This window comes from Physcomitrium patens, chromosome 14 (genome assembly GCF_059467195.1).
Source record: "Physcomitrium patens ecotype Gransden chromosome 14, ASM5946719v1, whole genome shotgun sequence".
Classification (NCBI taxonomy): Eukaryota; Viridiplantae; Streptophyta; class Bryopsida; order Funariales; family Funariaceae; genus Physcomitrium; species Physcomitrium patens.
Window position 1 is genome coordinate 17061434 of NC_143423.1, and position 13911 is coordinate 17075344.

The 13911-nt window shown below is 35.1% G+C and overlaps 1 protein-coding gene across 3 annotated transcripts; it reads right to left on the reverse strand.

The window, feature by feature from the left end:
• Positions 1-7524: 7524 nt before the first annotated feature.
• Positions 7525-13702, reverse strand: LOC112291884 (KH domain-containing protein At5g56140). 3 transcript variants are annotated; one of them, XR_016506467.1, is made up of 11 exons: positions 13212-13624; positions 12310-12395; positions 11979-12112; positions 11729-11836; positions 11462-11578; positions 11088-11231; positions 10570-10892; positions 9666-9787; positions 9491-9529; positions 9150-9245; positions 7525-7856 (listed from the first exon to the last, which is right to left on the reverse strand). XR_016506467.1 is itself a non-coding variant. In XM_024539837.3 (7 exons), the coding sequence occupies exons 1-7, from the start codon at positions 13307-13309 to the stop codon at positions 10743-10745; spliced, it is 837 nt and encodes a 278-aa protein (XP_024395605.1). In that variant the 5' UTR covers positions 13310-13699; the 3' UTR covers positions 10175-10742. The 3 variants fall into 3 exon arrangements, 1 of the variants encoding a protein (XP_024395605.1); XR_016506466.1 differs by lacking the exon at positions 9666-9787 and having other exon boundaries at positions 13212-13702; XM_024539837.3 differs by lacking the exons at positions 7525-7856; positions 9150-9245; positions 9491-9529; positions 9666-9787 and having other exon boundaries at positions 10175-10892; positions 13212-13699.
• Between the last annotated feature and the right edge of the window lie 209 nt (positions 13703-13911).

Genomic DNA, 13911 nt, shown 5'->3' on the forward strand with positions numbered 1-13911 from the left:
TTGTGATTCAGAAACAAATTAATAATGTAACTTATCGCTTAGAGTTACCTTAATCCATGAAGATTCATTTAGTCTTTCATGTTTCACTTTTCGAAAAATATAAAGAATTGAACATACTAGGTTAAAGACAACTACTACCTCCTATGATTGAAATCAATGATCATGTTGAATTTGAGGTAGAAGAGGTACTAGATTCAAGGATAAGACATAAAATACTTGAATATTTGGTTCATTAGCACGGATATGATATCAACAATCGCTCGTGGAAACTAATTGGCAATCTTATAAATGCATAAATGAAGGTTCAAAAGTTCCATCAATGACATCCATCTAGATCAAAAGCAGCAAAATGAAGAATAGTAGCTTAGTAAGATGGCTTCACCATGAAGATTCTTAGTTTTTGGCTTTATAAAGAAGAAGAAGAAACAGCCTCTAAAGAGAGATTTTTCAAATATTTAAAATAGTATAAGTCAATAGTTTGTGTTCACGACCATAGCCTATTAATATTCTTTTAGACTTGTCTACTATATATGATATGAATAGTCAAGAGATAGATACCTTGCTAATCATATTATTTCACCTAAGTAGCTTGCAGAGATGACCCTGAGATGAAGAATCACATAAATCACAAAGATATCAAAGAATACCTAGTAATAGGTTGCTAGTAATTGTGTTTGAAGTAGAATATGCCTATGAAGGATATTCAAAATAAATGTTTGTAGGATAATTCTATAACAAAGATATCAAAGTTCATGCTTGAGCACAAGTAGAAGGCTTGGGGTACTATCGATGGCTACAGGGGCCTATAAACCATTTGCCTCATAAAAAAAATTGGAATATATAGTGGACACCATGTGATAGACCTTCAACTTCTTCCACATATGTTGACTTGCAGCAACATTACTTCTCAGAGACTTGGAAGCTAGAGGACGAAGTGATGTCAAAGACGTAGAATTGAAGAAGATTTGACAAGATTCTAGGAGATTCTAAAAATTTCTAAGAAGGTTCTTATAGATCCCAAAAGATTTTAGATGGTTCCAAAAGGTTTCAATAGGTTCTAAGAAGGTTCTAAAAGCTTCTATTAGATTCTAAGAAAGTTTTAGAAGATCATAGGAGATCCTAAAAGGTTATAAGAAACTTTAGATGATTTAGGAAGTTGTCGAAGAAGGATCTTAGGCTTGCTTTGTTCTCAAGCCTCATCAAAACTTTTCAAGAAGCCTCCTAGGACCTAATATATATAAGAGTGAAGGCTAAGGAGATCCTCAGTCTCAACAACTCACTTCTTGTGGTCTAGCTAAGACCTTCTTACCTTATATCTAGTATTGTTCTAATATCAAGTTAACTCCATTTCTTGATCTTGAATCCTTATCTTATATATAGTTTCTAATAAGTGGCTTCTAAGCATCTAATGCACTTTGATATAGTTAAAAAAAATTATTACAATAATATGTTAATAATGATGGCACAACTAAATAGAATTTATGCCTTTGAGCTAGCCACAAGATAAAAAAAACAATGCCACAAATTATTAAATACTAGATAATTTTTTATACTTAGATTATTTGATAATCTAATCAAAGGTCCAACTAATGTCATAATCATTAAATTTATTACAATATGAGATGAACTTGCAGTGTCTTACAACACTTGTGGTCCAACTCTAGATTAAACACATTTAAGAAACACACTACAATCTCTTCTTTTTAAACAAAATAAGGTAGTTTATTAAATATTATAACTTATTTTACATTTATAAAATAAAAAATAGAGGCAAAATGAGATGGATCTACAAGCTTGTCTCGAATATGTAATGACAGCCTTACAACAATAATTCAAGAACACAATTTTGCAAGTAGAGCTTTCTTCATGCATAGACCATTTAAAAGTCTTTTAATCAAGTAAAATCGATGTACAAATTATCAAAAGCTACCTTCATTAGAAACAAGTTGGCGGTTGGTACTTATATGAGTTTTTTTAATGTAAACTAAGAACACTCTACTATCTCTATGTTGTTCTCATTGTGTTCAAGCTTCAATATACCAAAGCAATTGAATTAATAGAAGTGGATTTGAATACGGAGAAAAACTGGTTATATGAATTGGGTCTGTTAGTATCACAATTGACTGTACTCTAGCTATCTGAAATCAATTATCAAACTACAAAACACCAAGGCTTACTACTTCTATCTTAATTCAACACATAATCCATTATACGACTATCAATTCAACAATACTTCCATATTCTTATCAGTTCATCTTCCACTTATTCTTTTTATAGTTTATATATATTCAATTATTGATCTCCAGCTTACTATTATATTCAGTTTCTCAATTCATCACACAGAATTGAATTCGATAATCTCAATTCTCAAGGTTATAGATTTTCTCCAAAATGGTCAGTCCAAAGTTATATTCCATAATATTCTAATCACACTTTCAACAATACTTCTCTCAATCACAATTCTTCATAAGCAAATAATAAAAGCAAAGAAATCAAAGAGGTAGCACCAATCTCCCACTTTTCAACCTCTTTATCCTACAGATCAGCAGATTCCAAAGGTTATGATCCTTTGAATTCTTAACCATTTTTTCCTCTAATAACCTACTATTACCAACTAAATTGCCTAACCATAAGTTTAATTCTCAAGGTTATCAATAATCAACCAGTAACTTACCAAAAAATTTATTTATCTATTCTACACTCTAATATAACCAAATTAGAAGATTTAGCGAAATAGATATACACCAATTAAGTTGCAATAGCTTACATATGCTCTACTTATTATAGTCACTTATATTCTATTAGACAATCCATTCATACATCATATGAGATGAATAACTAAGTACTTTGGTTGATAGCAAATTAATTAATAATAAAGATGAAAGCCAAATTATTAGTATCTTTTGTATTCAAAGAATTCTTAATAGCACCATAAGAGATGTCATGTAAGAAGTTACTAAGTCTTTATGACATAGCTTAGAATTTTATACATTGTTTTGGAACCTAATTAGACAAAACTATCATAAGATGATTATACGTAACATCAACACATGACATCTTCTATAAGGAGTTACAACAAGAATAATAGTTCTATTACATAAAAAGGCTTCTAGAAGAAATTTTATAAATTAAAATTCTATCACTTTATTCAACATAGATTACAAAATTTATACTAAAGCCTTATAATTAAGCCTTCAACTTCTTCTTATAAATATTTTTAGGTCGAATCAATCAACTTTCTTGTCTCAAAAGTCCATATTAGATAATTTGGTGCTTATTCAAGAAACCATGGCATAGACAAAAGAATTGAAATAATCTCTTTTCTTCCTCAAGTTGGATTTTTCTAAAGCTTGTAATATAATAGAATGAGATTTTTTATTTAAAGAAATATAAAACCGTGATTTTTTACAAAAGTTTGGATATAGTGTGATTAATCTTCAAAGATGCATTAGTATGTGTTATACTCAATGAAACACTTTCTTCTCCATTTCCAATTGAAAGAAGACTAAGACAAAGATGGCCATAAGTTTCTTGTTTTTTTTCTTATAATAATAAAAGTAATAAATACAATGATAGTTAAGGAAGTTTATAGCAGTAATATGAGAAGAATCCATCTTTCTATCAAAAGCATGCACTAAGTGATAGCCTAATATATTAATGATACCTCTCTAATCTTATTCAGAGAGATAAATTCAATAAAAAAAATTCATATATACTTTAGACACATTTTTTCTTATATTTGGATTAATATTAAATTAAGAGAAATCCAATGGCTAATAGAAGTTCAAACAAAATAATCTCAAATCACCATAGACAGATCAAATGGAGATATCATAGATAGAGAATTCAGAAGTTAGCTAGCTCTTAAGTGCCTCTTTTGGGCTTTCTTTCACTTTATCAAATATTAGTGCCTTTTTATTTAATAAAATTCATTATAAACTCACATATTGGTATATTACAAAAGTGAATGTTATAAGTAGAGGCATAGTGATTAATAATATGATCTCATCAACTATATTTTTTTTATGTTAATATGAGGTGGAACCCAACGTGACATTGCCAACATAAAAGTATTGTTAGATAATTACCTTACAACTAGATTAATGCAAAGGCCACAATCTAGAATATAATGGTTTTAGTGATGCCAAGAAAAAAAAAATGAGAGCATCAATTTAATTCTTCTATAGGATTTAGTAGCTACTCTCTTAATCAAATGGATGGTTAAGGCTTTAGAGCTTGGACAATTCAACCTATACACAATCCTATAATATCAACTACTCGAATGTCAACCCTATTCCAAAAGTAAGTAGAATCTCAATATGGACTACTTCACCTTATAATGCCATCAAAGCAAACAAGGTTTACTAGTCTAGAATAAAGTATCACATGCATAGAAACATATGTTCTCTAAAATTAAATTTGTGTCTTTAAGCTATTACAAAGATCTTATAAGTTGTAACTATTGGTTTTACTTATCAATACAAACCATATAGTTAGGCTTTTCTAAATCTAAAGCAACCAAACTACATAAGACTAATATGATGAAGATTTGGAATGTTTTGATAGCAAATCACTTTATGTCATATGCAAAAGTCTTCCAAATATATAGAATATTGCTATAAAAAGAAAGAGTATGGCTAGTACTTACAATTGACCTTCATTTAATATAGAGGGATTTTTTACTGCCATCTAATACTAGATGTTCAAAAATGATCTAATTCAATCTATTTGATAATGAAATGGGCAAGCTCCACCCAATCTTTAGTCAAGATTTGAAAAATATATAAATATGGTCAATGGCACAATTAAAAGATTTCTTGTTAATCACCAATCCCATTAGTTAGTAGCCTTACAAGAATCTAGTATATCAACAATTATTAAAATGGATGATTGAATGCCCCCTCCTTAAACCTAGATAGAAGATTAACTTTATCAAATTAGAGTTGTTGTAATTCAAAGAAGACAAGGAAAACTTTGTATCCTACTCTATTATAGTAAAGTTGACAAACTTGAGTGGGATTATAATCAATTTACTTGATGTTGTCGTGTTGTGATTTCAAGAGTTTTGTAATAGATCTATAAGTGAAATTTTGTGAGTTAATGGTTATAGTTGTGTTCAATATATATTGTGAATTTAAGCTCGATCTAACGGTTGAGTTGAAGATTATTGAGGTTTAAATGAATGAAGGTCTCAGAAAGTAGAATTTTAGGTCTAAAGAGGATTTTTAAGATTTCTTGCAATCTACTAATTGGATTGGAGTGAAATTTATGTAAGAAGATACTAGACTTGTTTTTCTATGTGTATGAAAATTTTGAAATCAATCAAATAGTAAAAGAGAGATATTGGCTCTGAGAGATTGGCATCAAGGTTGGAGAAGGAGGCCTATCAATATCCGAGCACGTTTTTGAGGTTATCGTCTATTTAGTAACTCCGATTCTTTTCAATTTTTTTGTCCTTGTTTTACACTTAGTTTTTAAGAAGTGTGCAAAATTTGAATTAAGACCAACGGTTCATTCACTAGTTATTGAGGTTTAAATTTGTTATAGAAATTAGTAGGGTTTGGTTAGGATTTGATTTAGGGTTAGGGTTTGGTTAGGATTTGATTTAGGATTAGGATTTAGTTTAGGATTTAGAGTTTGGTTAGAGTTTGATTTAGAATTAAGTTTTGGTTAGGATTAGATTTAGATTTAGGATTTAGTTAGGGTTTGGTTTAGGATTTAAGATTAGGGTTAGAATTTGATTAGGATTTGATTTAGGATTAGGATTTGATTAGGATTTGGTTTAGGATTTAGGATTGGAATTAGGATTTGATTAGGATTTGATTTAGAATTAGGATTTAGGATTTAGTTAGGGTTTGGTTTAGGATTTAGAGTTTGATTAGGATTTGATTTAGGATTTAGGATTTTATTTGAGTTTATTTAGGATATAAGATTTAGTAAGTTTTTGGCCTAAAAGTTGAATGAAGTAAGGTTTCAACTAGGATTATATTAAGATTGAATTGAGATGTATTTGAGATATGTTTGTAATCATTCTAATATTTCTTTAAGATTTTTTATTGTTTCTTTGGAATTCCTTTGAGGTTTCTCTGAATTTGATTAAAGCTTGTTTAGCATTATTAGTATTCTATTAGAATTAGGATTTTGTTGTTGCAATTTCCATTCTACCTCCCATAGTCAGGTGCCCAAAGCATGCTCAAGTAAGACTTCATGTATTACGACAACGTGATACAATACCAATTATGGCATATATAGCTACAATTGATAGAAGTTTGTTCAAATCAATACACATATTATCTACCATGGTGCTATTCAAATAGCAAAGCATTCTTTAAGCTAACTATTGGTTCAATTAGATAAATTCTTCAAATAAAGAATGTATAAAGAAAGAAGCAAGCTTATTCGTGAATGTTGGGCAAAGACAAACAAACAACAAAGTGGACCAAAGTTACCTTGTCTACTTACGTAAGAAGCACGAGATGGTATTGTATTAATTTTAGCAATGTCTTTCCACCTAAAGGGTGTAGAAATGGAACATCCATATTTTACATTTATTCATAGAAGAACCACCTATACCTAAGCCATCATTGAGAAGTATAAGTGAACAAGCTCACATAATTTTAACAAACAACAATTGAAAGAAGCATCATTATTGGAGTTCTCTCTATCATAAAAACATTATATTTTTACTCATTGTAAATATAGACTATTCAAACAAATCAATTGATTGTGGCTCCTTACTTATAAATCAATTACATAATTACTATAGATGGAACAAAACAATATTGTAATTAATAATACATTCTATCCATAGAATAGAATGTACCATAAAATTTGATTGAATTTGATTGATTACAAATAGAAAACATGGAATCAAATCAAAAACTATTGCAAGCATAATCCAAGAATATGTGTTGCTACATATTTCTAGTTATTAGTTATAATTGGCTACTTGTACAAGTCATGTGTATGATTAGTAATTATAATTATTAATTAGAAACGTATTGACAAAAGTTTGAAGGATTGCTAAGATAATTGCATTGAGATTTAAGTCTATCAACAACTAATTGGATACAACTATGAAATTTATAACATAAACACAATCTGATACATAAAATGTGTTAATTATCACTCTGGTTGAAATTTGTATTGTACAATTTGAAACATGAATATTTCTAAATAGCTTAGAATGCATCACATGTAAACTTTTACTTCACTTTTTGGTTTTTTTTTAAGTATTTATTCTATTTTTGTTTTCAGTCTTTTTTGAAAATCTTGAAAGATATATCAAACTTTAAATAAACACATAAAAATTATAAAGACTTTGATAGCACTGATACTTCTTTACAATTACTGATATTATTTTTCAAAATCCTTAAAAATAATAACAAGCACAATAAAATATTTAAAATATAATGCAACTTGATGGTTAAAATTGGCACACTAATTCTGAGCTTCCTTATGCTGCAAACCAAAACACACTCATGGGGATGGTCATTTTACAATAAAAAAACCAAAACTTGACTGTAGCTTGAATGATAATAGAGAAAGCCCAAATTTATGGATGGAAGGGAACAGTTAAAAATCAATTGATGACGCAATTTGGGTCAGACCTTAAGCTCAAGAGCACTCACCCTCGAACCCTTAATTAGGCAAGATTCTGAAAGGGCATCACACAAAAAGTTTTGAACTTACCAGTTCTGCCCACAATTAATAATCCAGACATATCTTGGTAGTAGAGTCTCTTGAATAATAGCAGGCAATACTAGAAGTGCTTCTCCCACCCTCACATGGTTTTGTCCTAACCAGTGACGAACTCGTGCCCGCTAGACACAATTGTGCACGACCTCTTGGCAAGCCTGCAAAACAGCTCTGGGCCTTCATAGAGGGAATAGTTCACGAGAGGGAACATCGCATAAAAGAAAAAAGCAGAAGTAACGCTACGTATTGCAAATAGGTCGGGACATCTTGTGCATGCCTTGGGCGTGCAAAGGGCATGAATCTACAACCATGATTCATACAATATGACTCTGCATGAACTGCGTAGACATGCCTCCTCCCACCAGAGGCTCGCAATCAGAATCGGCCAATCAAAAGAAAAATGACCAGCAGAACTCGTAAGCCAACTACACATTCTCAGATGAAAACAAATTTACTTCAAATGCAAGTCCCCTTAGCCACCAAGGACAGCACAAGACGCAACTCAAAAGCATCGTGGAAAATTTGCTGAACCTCACGAGTGTTAATGTAATAGGTGGCACGCAGCAAAAGGCACCTCTCAGACAATAGAGTTCCGCGTATATTCTAGATAATGGTGGCCAAGAACTTGTCTAATGATTCCTGCTGAACTGACTGCCGATGATGCTGCGACTAAAAAGATAAAAGCTTCAACAGAAGAAAGTGCAGTGTTCCAAGTCGAAGACTATGATTCACAAGATAACTAGGATGATTTTCCTGAATCCGTAGTACAAACCAAACAAGCCTAGATTCTTCAAAAAAAGATTGCGCCACAAGAGAACTGAGACCAAGCTTACCAGCTGAGAAATCCTGGGTAGTTGAAGCAAACGAACATGAGCATGATTTCTAAGTTATTGAGCAAACAAAATTCATGATTACCACCAAGTCTGGCCAAAAAGTAATAAGGACAACCACAAACTAAAGAAACCATTCAGCATCGACCAGAATCGATGACGTTAATATTAAGCACGCCCAGTCGTACAAACAATATTTTCTTAATAGAATTAGAGAAAAGAAAACCAGTTTGCTACTCCCCCGACAAGGAAAAAATCGCAAAGGAAAAATAACATGAGATGTCAAGAGGACATGAACAACATTAAGCATTAAGATACATGCACCATTTTGCATTGAAGCAAAATATTGCCGCAACATTATTCATAAAGAAATGTTCAGAAAAAGAAAGGTTTGAACTAGTACTGCCACTCCTTGGAGCTTTTACTGTGCATGTGGCTTCTTTAAATCTGTCCAGTTTGAGATTGCACATAACCCTACATCGATTCGACATGGATTTTGATGGTTCATTGCAAAAATGTTTAACGTTGTTGAAATTTTTTGAATGAATTCATTTTCATGACTTGAAGGACAAACAGTCAATTAAACTGCATGGATACGATCAGGAGTCTAGAGGATGTTACCAAGTCGCCTGCCGATGTGCTTGTTGCAACGGTGCTGGTTTCCCAAAGCTGTCACTGAAATTTGCAGGCACTTACAACTCGACCATATTCAATAACCTGCTTGGAACGCGTTAACGATCAGTAACTTCAGATAGAGAAAGTTGGCCACGGAAAAAATCGCCAATATACTCCTAACCCTCCACGTAAAACAAAAAGCAACAATCAAATACAACTTTGCTAAAGCGTAATAGCAGGCTAGTGAGTTGGAATATAACATCGACCCACTCTGTCAAGATCTAATGATCAGCTCCAAAAACTATGTTTGATATCTCAAACACCCATACACATATACGCACACGCACCTGACCGATACTAAAGAGGTCCCTCTGGTTGCCAAGGACCTGCGCAGAGTACGCACTACATATCAGAATCACGAATCTTGTCCACCCAATACTGGAAACCATATGCAGCTTATGCGCAACTTGATGTTAAATAGAATGAAGAAAAAAGGAAACCGTCCGTCACGAATCTAAATACCGTTCATCTTAACCGAATGGGAATGAACAACGCCGTCACTACTGGCTACAGACTCCACAGGTGGTGTATTTACAAGAGACAACAGCTTCCGCCCTGTTCTTCAATGTTCTGGTCATGGATTACTGTCAGTTGGAGGGATTAATGTTAGCAAGTACCTTGGAGTCGTGACGTCAGAATTCTCAGCTAAGTCAGAGGCATGGGTCAGAGAGACATCAGATTCGCTTGGTCAAACCTCAAAATAAAAACTATGTCCACCCGATCGTGACAGGTAAAAATGAAGAACTTCACCATCCTAACTCCTCGATAGTTTGAGTCAACAATTCCATATACCGAAAAGTTGCATTTGGACGTCTACCGCTCACCACTCACGCTTCGAGCATTAGCAAAAAAGGGACTTGCTAGCAGACTGTTATCCCAAAATCACATGAAATGGAAATTTTCCACTGCCAGCATGCACATTGGACACAAACGTTGCACACTAAACCTGACTTCTTCATAATGCAAATATAGACATCCAAACAAACTTAATTTAAAAGTACTCACCAATATCCCTCTTTAAAGCACATGGTTGTCAAGGACACCGTATCACAATGAAAACCTCTAAAAAGTCAAGTTCGACAATACGTAGTCCAAACTACTCTATTTCTGGTCAGTGGAATTTGCAAATCCTCAATATGAACCCTCGATACTCGGTCGTCAATGTCCACAAACTGAGCAAACCTAAAAATTTCAGAGCCATCTAAGAAAACTGGGTCGCAGAAGCTCTGGGACATTTGTTTACGGTGCTAGTTCCTGCCTACACCTACATCACCACTACCTGGTGGATAATTGAACATCTGACAAGCAGGAGAAGAAACCATAGAGTCGATTCTTCAATAGGGTCTTATATAGTTATTAACTGCACCTTCTTGAAAGCAAAGTGATGCCGCAACTTGACATGCTTCACTTGTCAGCGATACTCATACATCGATGTCACCTCAGAAAGGATCCTCGAGAATGAGCAGCAGGAAATCTTAGCGATGATATTCCCAGGATGGTCCTGAGAAATCATTAAATTAGAAGAGTTCTTGGTGACACTTATCGCCGAGTTTTGGCACGTTTCATTTCTGGGTTGTTGAAGGGGGATGCTAAGCCACTCATGAATGCAGGACTCTCCTCACGTAAAGTGCCATTTAACATAGCTAGTTCACGAAGCTGAGCCTTCTTCACAATATCGAATGTCTCATCCTGAAGAAGTTGTACATCAGCCCACACTCGTGAGTGCTTATTCACAATTTGGGTCTGTCAACATTTTTCAAAACAGATAAAAGCGATAGAAAAGACCTGAAACAATAAAATGTGATAACTTTAGAACCTTTCGGTGCAATAATTTCCTTTTTTATTTTATTTTTACTGGCTAACATATATCCGACGTAAACATACCACAGGCTTGAGCAGATCCAGAAGTATATCACGGGCATGAATAAGTTGCTGATCAATTATGTTAGCTGGGAGCTCTGCCTCGACCAACACATGCAAAGGTTCATTCAAATGCTCGAAACCAGGTTTGTCTCTCATTTTATCTTCCTGCAAACACAAATACCCACCAATTTAGGAAATTGGGTCCAAGCAAAAACAAAGAGTACCAAAATGGAGGCATCATATACGATCCTTTGCTGCTGTTTCAAAAGAGTGACTGTTGCCTGTACACCTGGTATCAGCACTACATTAAAGATTGGAAAATATAAGATTGAAAGACATGAATTGTAAAAGTTGGAAGATGCTCAATCCATCGAAACTTTCAGAACTGAACTGACCTTAGCAGTGTCTTTGATTGAACCCCGGCCGCGAATTAACACACGGCAACCTGTTGAAGCCTCAACTCGCTTAAGGGAATTTCCACGAGGACCCAAAATTCTCCCCACAAAGTTGAACTGCGAGGGTTAATGACGACCTCTTAAGCCCGAATGTGCCGCGACCAGTGAATAACTAAAAACTCATTTGGAGATTGAATACTGAGGCAGCATCGTTCACATAAAGCCCCTCGATTACAAACTATTCAGCACATGAAATTCGATACATACATTAGGGAACTTATCAACAGGAACGTCGATGCGTTGGGTCCTCTTCACTATTGGCCCGGCAGGAGTAGCAGGAGTCCCATGCCAACCTGATTGAGATAGTCCAAGCCTCTGAAGCACCACATCCACAATTTATGAATAATCGTTACTTAGACTCAAGTATTCAGGAAGAACACAACGCAAAGCAACATAACTATAATTACATGCTGAGCAAACCGATGCACCATAAAAAAAGGAGTGATCAGGGGCATACATCTCCCCAGCCATTCAAGTCGCCTGAACCACCATTATTTATACGTGTGCCTAATGAGAGAGGACTTCCATGATCCACACCATCTTGGTCGAGAAAGGACGAATTTCCAACAAGCGCTGTTACTCGCACAATCTCTGTCCAACACGTGCTCCGATTGTTAGAAACCATCCTATACAATAATGCATTATAGGGGTATATGTTTCCGTAAGACAAGACTACAAAACCACTTACTGATTGTTGCATATAAAACTGGTGAGAATAAATGAAAATCAATGAGTCGTGAAGAAGTTATATTTTGAAGAAAGGATCCATAAAAACACCTAATAATCACCTTGACTCAACAAACGACTGCAGTTGGGAAGCACTTGCATGAAAGGTCCTAAATTCTGTCTTTCCGCGAGCAGTTCAGAAAGATACCTGCACATTACAATTACAAAGCCATCTGGTCAAAAAGTTCTGCTTGTGTGGTACTGGAAAAGATTTGAACTTGACCTGCACGTTCGACTGAGACTCCGACAAAGACTCTCTAGCCTTTTTCCAGTTAAAAAGTAGTTAGACAGCATGTTTAACTTCTTAGAAATACTCTTACTACAGCGAACATTGAAACAACAAAAGGAAGGGTACGACAGTCCGATGATTGTAATCTCCAAATCATTTCTATTTTCATAAGAATTAAGTCAATAATTGGAAGAATTGGAAGGAAACGACAATCTGTTCATGACAGTAAGACCAAGGATAAACGATGAAAAATTCGTGTTGCATCTAACCAGACTACATCTTCGGTGTCAAACAATATGATGAGCAAAACTCCAACATTTAGACTTGTGCTAAAATCCATCAAATTGTAATCTGCATTGACTGGCATTTTGCATCGTAACAAAAACTTTCTTGTATTCGCCTCCGTTACAGAAAGAAAAAAGAAAAAGAAAAAGAAAAACAGGTTCACAGGGGATAGAACTGGAATGCTCTTTAATAGCAGAATCAATTGAAAGTTATGATAGACGAGGACAAAGGACGACGTCACAACCAGCAGAAAATGAAGGAAGCACTTGATTGAACTTTTCAAACATCATCAGACTTCCTGTTTTCTATCTAGCTCCTGAAGATGGCTTCGCACTCAATACACAGGCGATGAAGATCAAATCAAACCCAGACACCAACTCACAAATCAGAACATAGACTCCACGACAGAAACGCCAGCGATTCAAGGAAGAGAGCGAGAGCTTAACATACTTATACTTATCGTGCTCAGCGACGACACTCGAGGGGCGTATGCCTAGTTGCGGAGAGCCTCCTGTCGATGGTGAAAATTGCGTATATCTCCCTGCCATTCCTGTCCTCTCAGAGCTGTTCTCACTCCACGCTCCACGCTTTCTCTCTCTCTCTCTCTCGCAACACCACCCCTTCCGTCATTGACCTAACACACCGCCATCGCGAACCACAAGTCCATCCACCCGAATTCCCCTTTCTCTTGTGAACACGCCTTAACACCAACACAGCCCCTTCCTTACACTCATCTTCAAACGCCTTGACCTAACACTTTCAAGCGGACGACCACCAGGCAACGCTCCACAATCCAATCAATACCTTCCAACAAAAGAGCACAGTCGCAAAATCCCGACACCACGAGCACAACAACACGCACGGACGACAAAAACACAAAATGTGAAAAGGGATTATAGCCTCAGCATTAGAAAAATTGCACTCACTCCTCTGTCTCAGCAAATCAACGAATAGCGAGCTCAACTCCCACGTCCCATTGTGTGTGAATTGCCTCTCCTCCCACGTCCTCCTCTGTCCTTCGTCGTTTGTCCTCGTTCTCTATCGTTTGTCCTCGTTCTCTATCGTTCGTCCTCGTGATCCGTCGTTGTCCTCCTCGTCGTCGTCCCATGGAGTGGTGCGGCTCCGTCCATGGGACGTTTGAGCGTGACGG

Bases quoted from the DNA above. Each gene is read 5' to 3' on its own strand.
- LOC112291884 (XM_024539837.3), bottom strand. From the start codon at position 13,309: ATGGCAGGGAGATATACGCAATTTTCACCATCGACAGGAGGCTCTCCG. The intron at 11,232-11,461 runs GTCAGTTCAGTT...TTGTGTTTGCAG, and splicing joins CAATCAAAGACACTGCTAAG to GAAGATAAAATGAGAGACAA. The intron at 10,893-11,087 runs GTATGTTTACGT...CAACTTCTTCAG, and splicing joins TGGATCTGCTCAAGCCTGTG to GATGAGACATTCGATATTGT.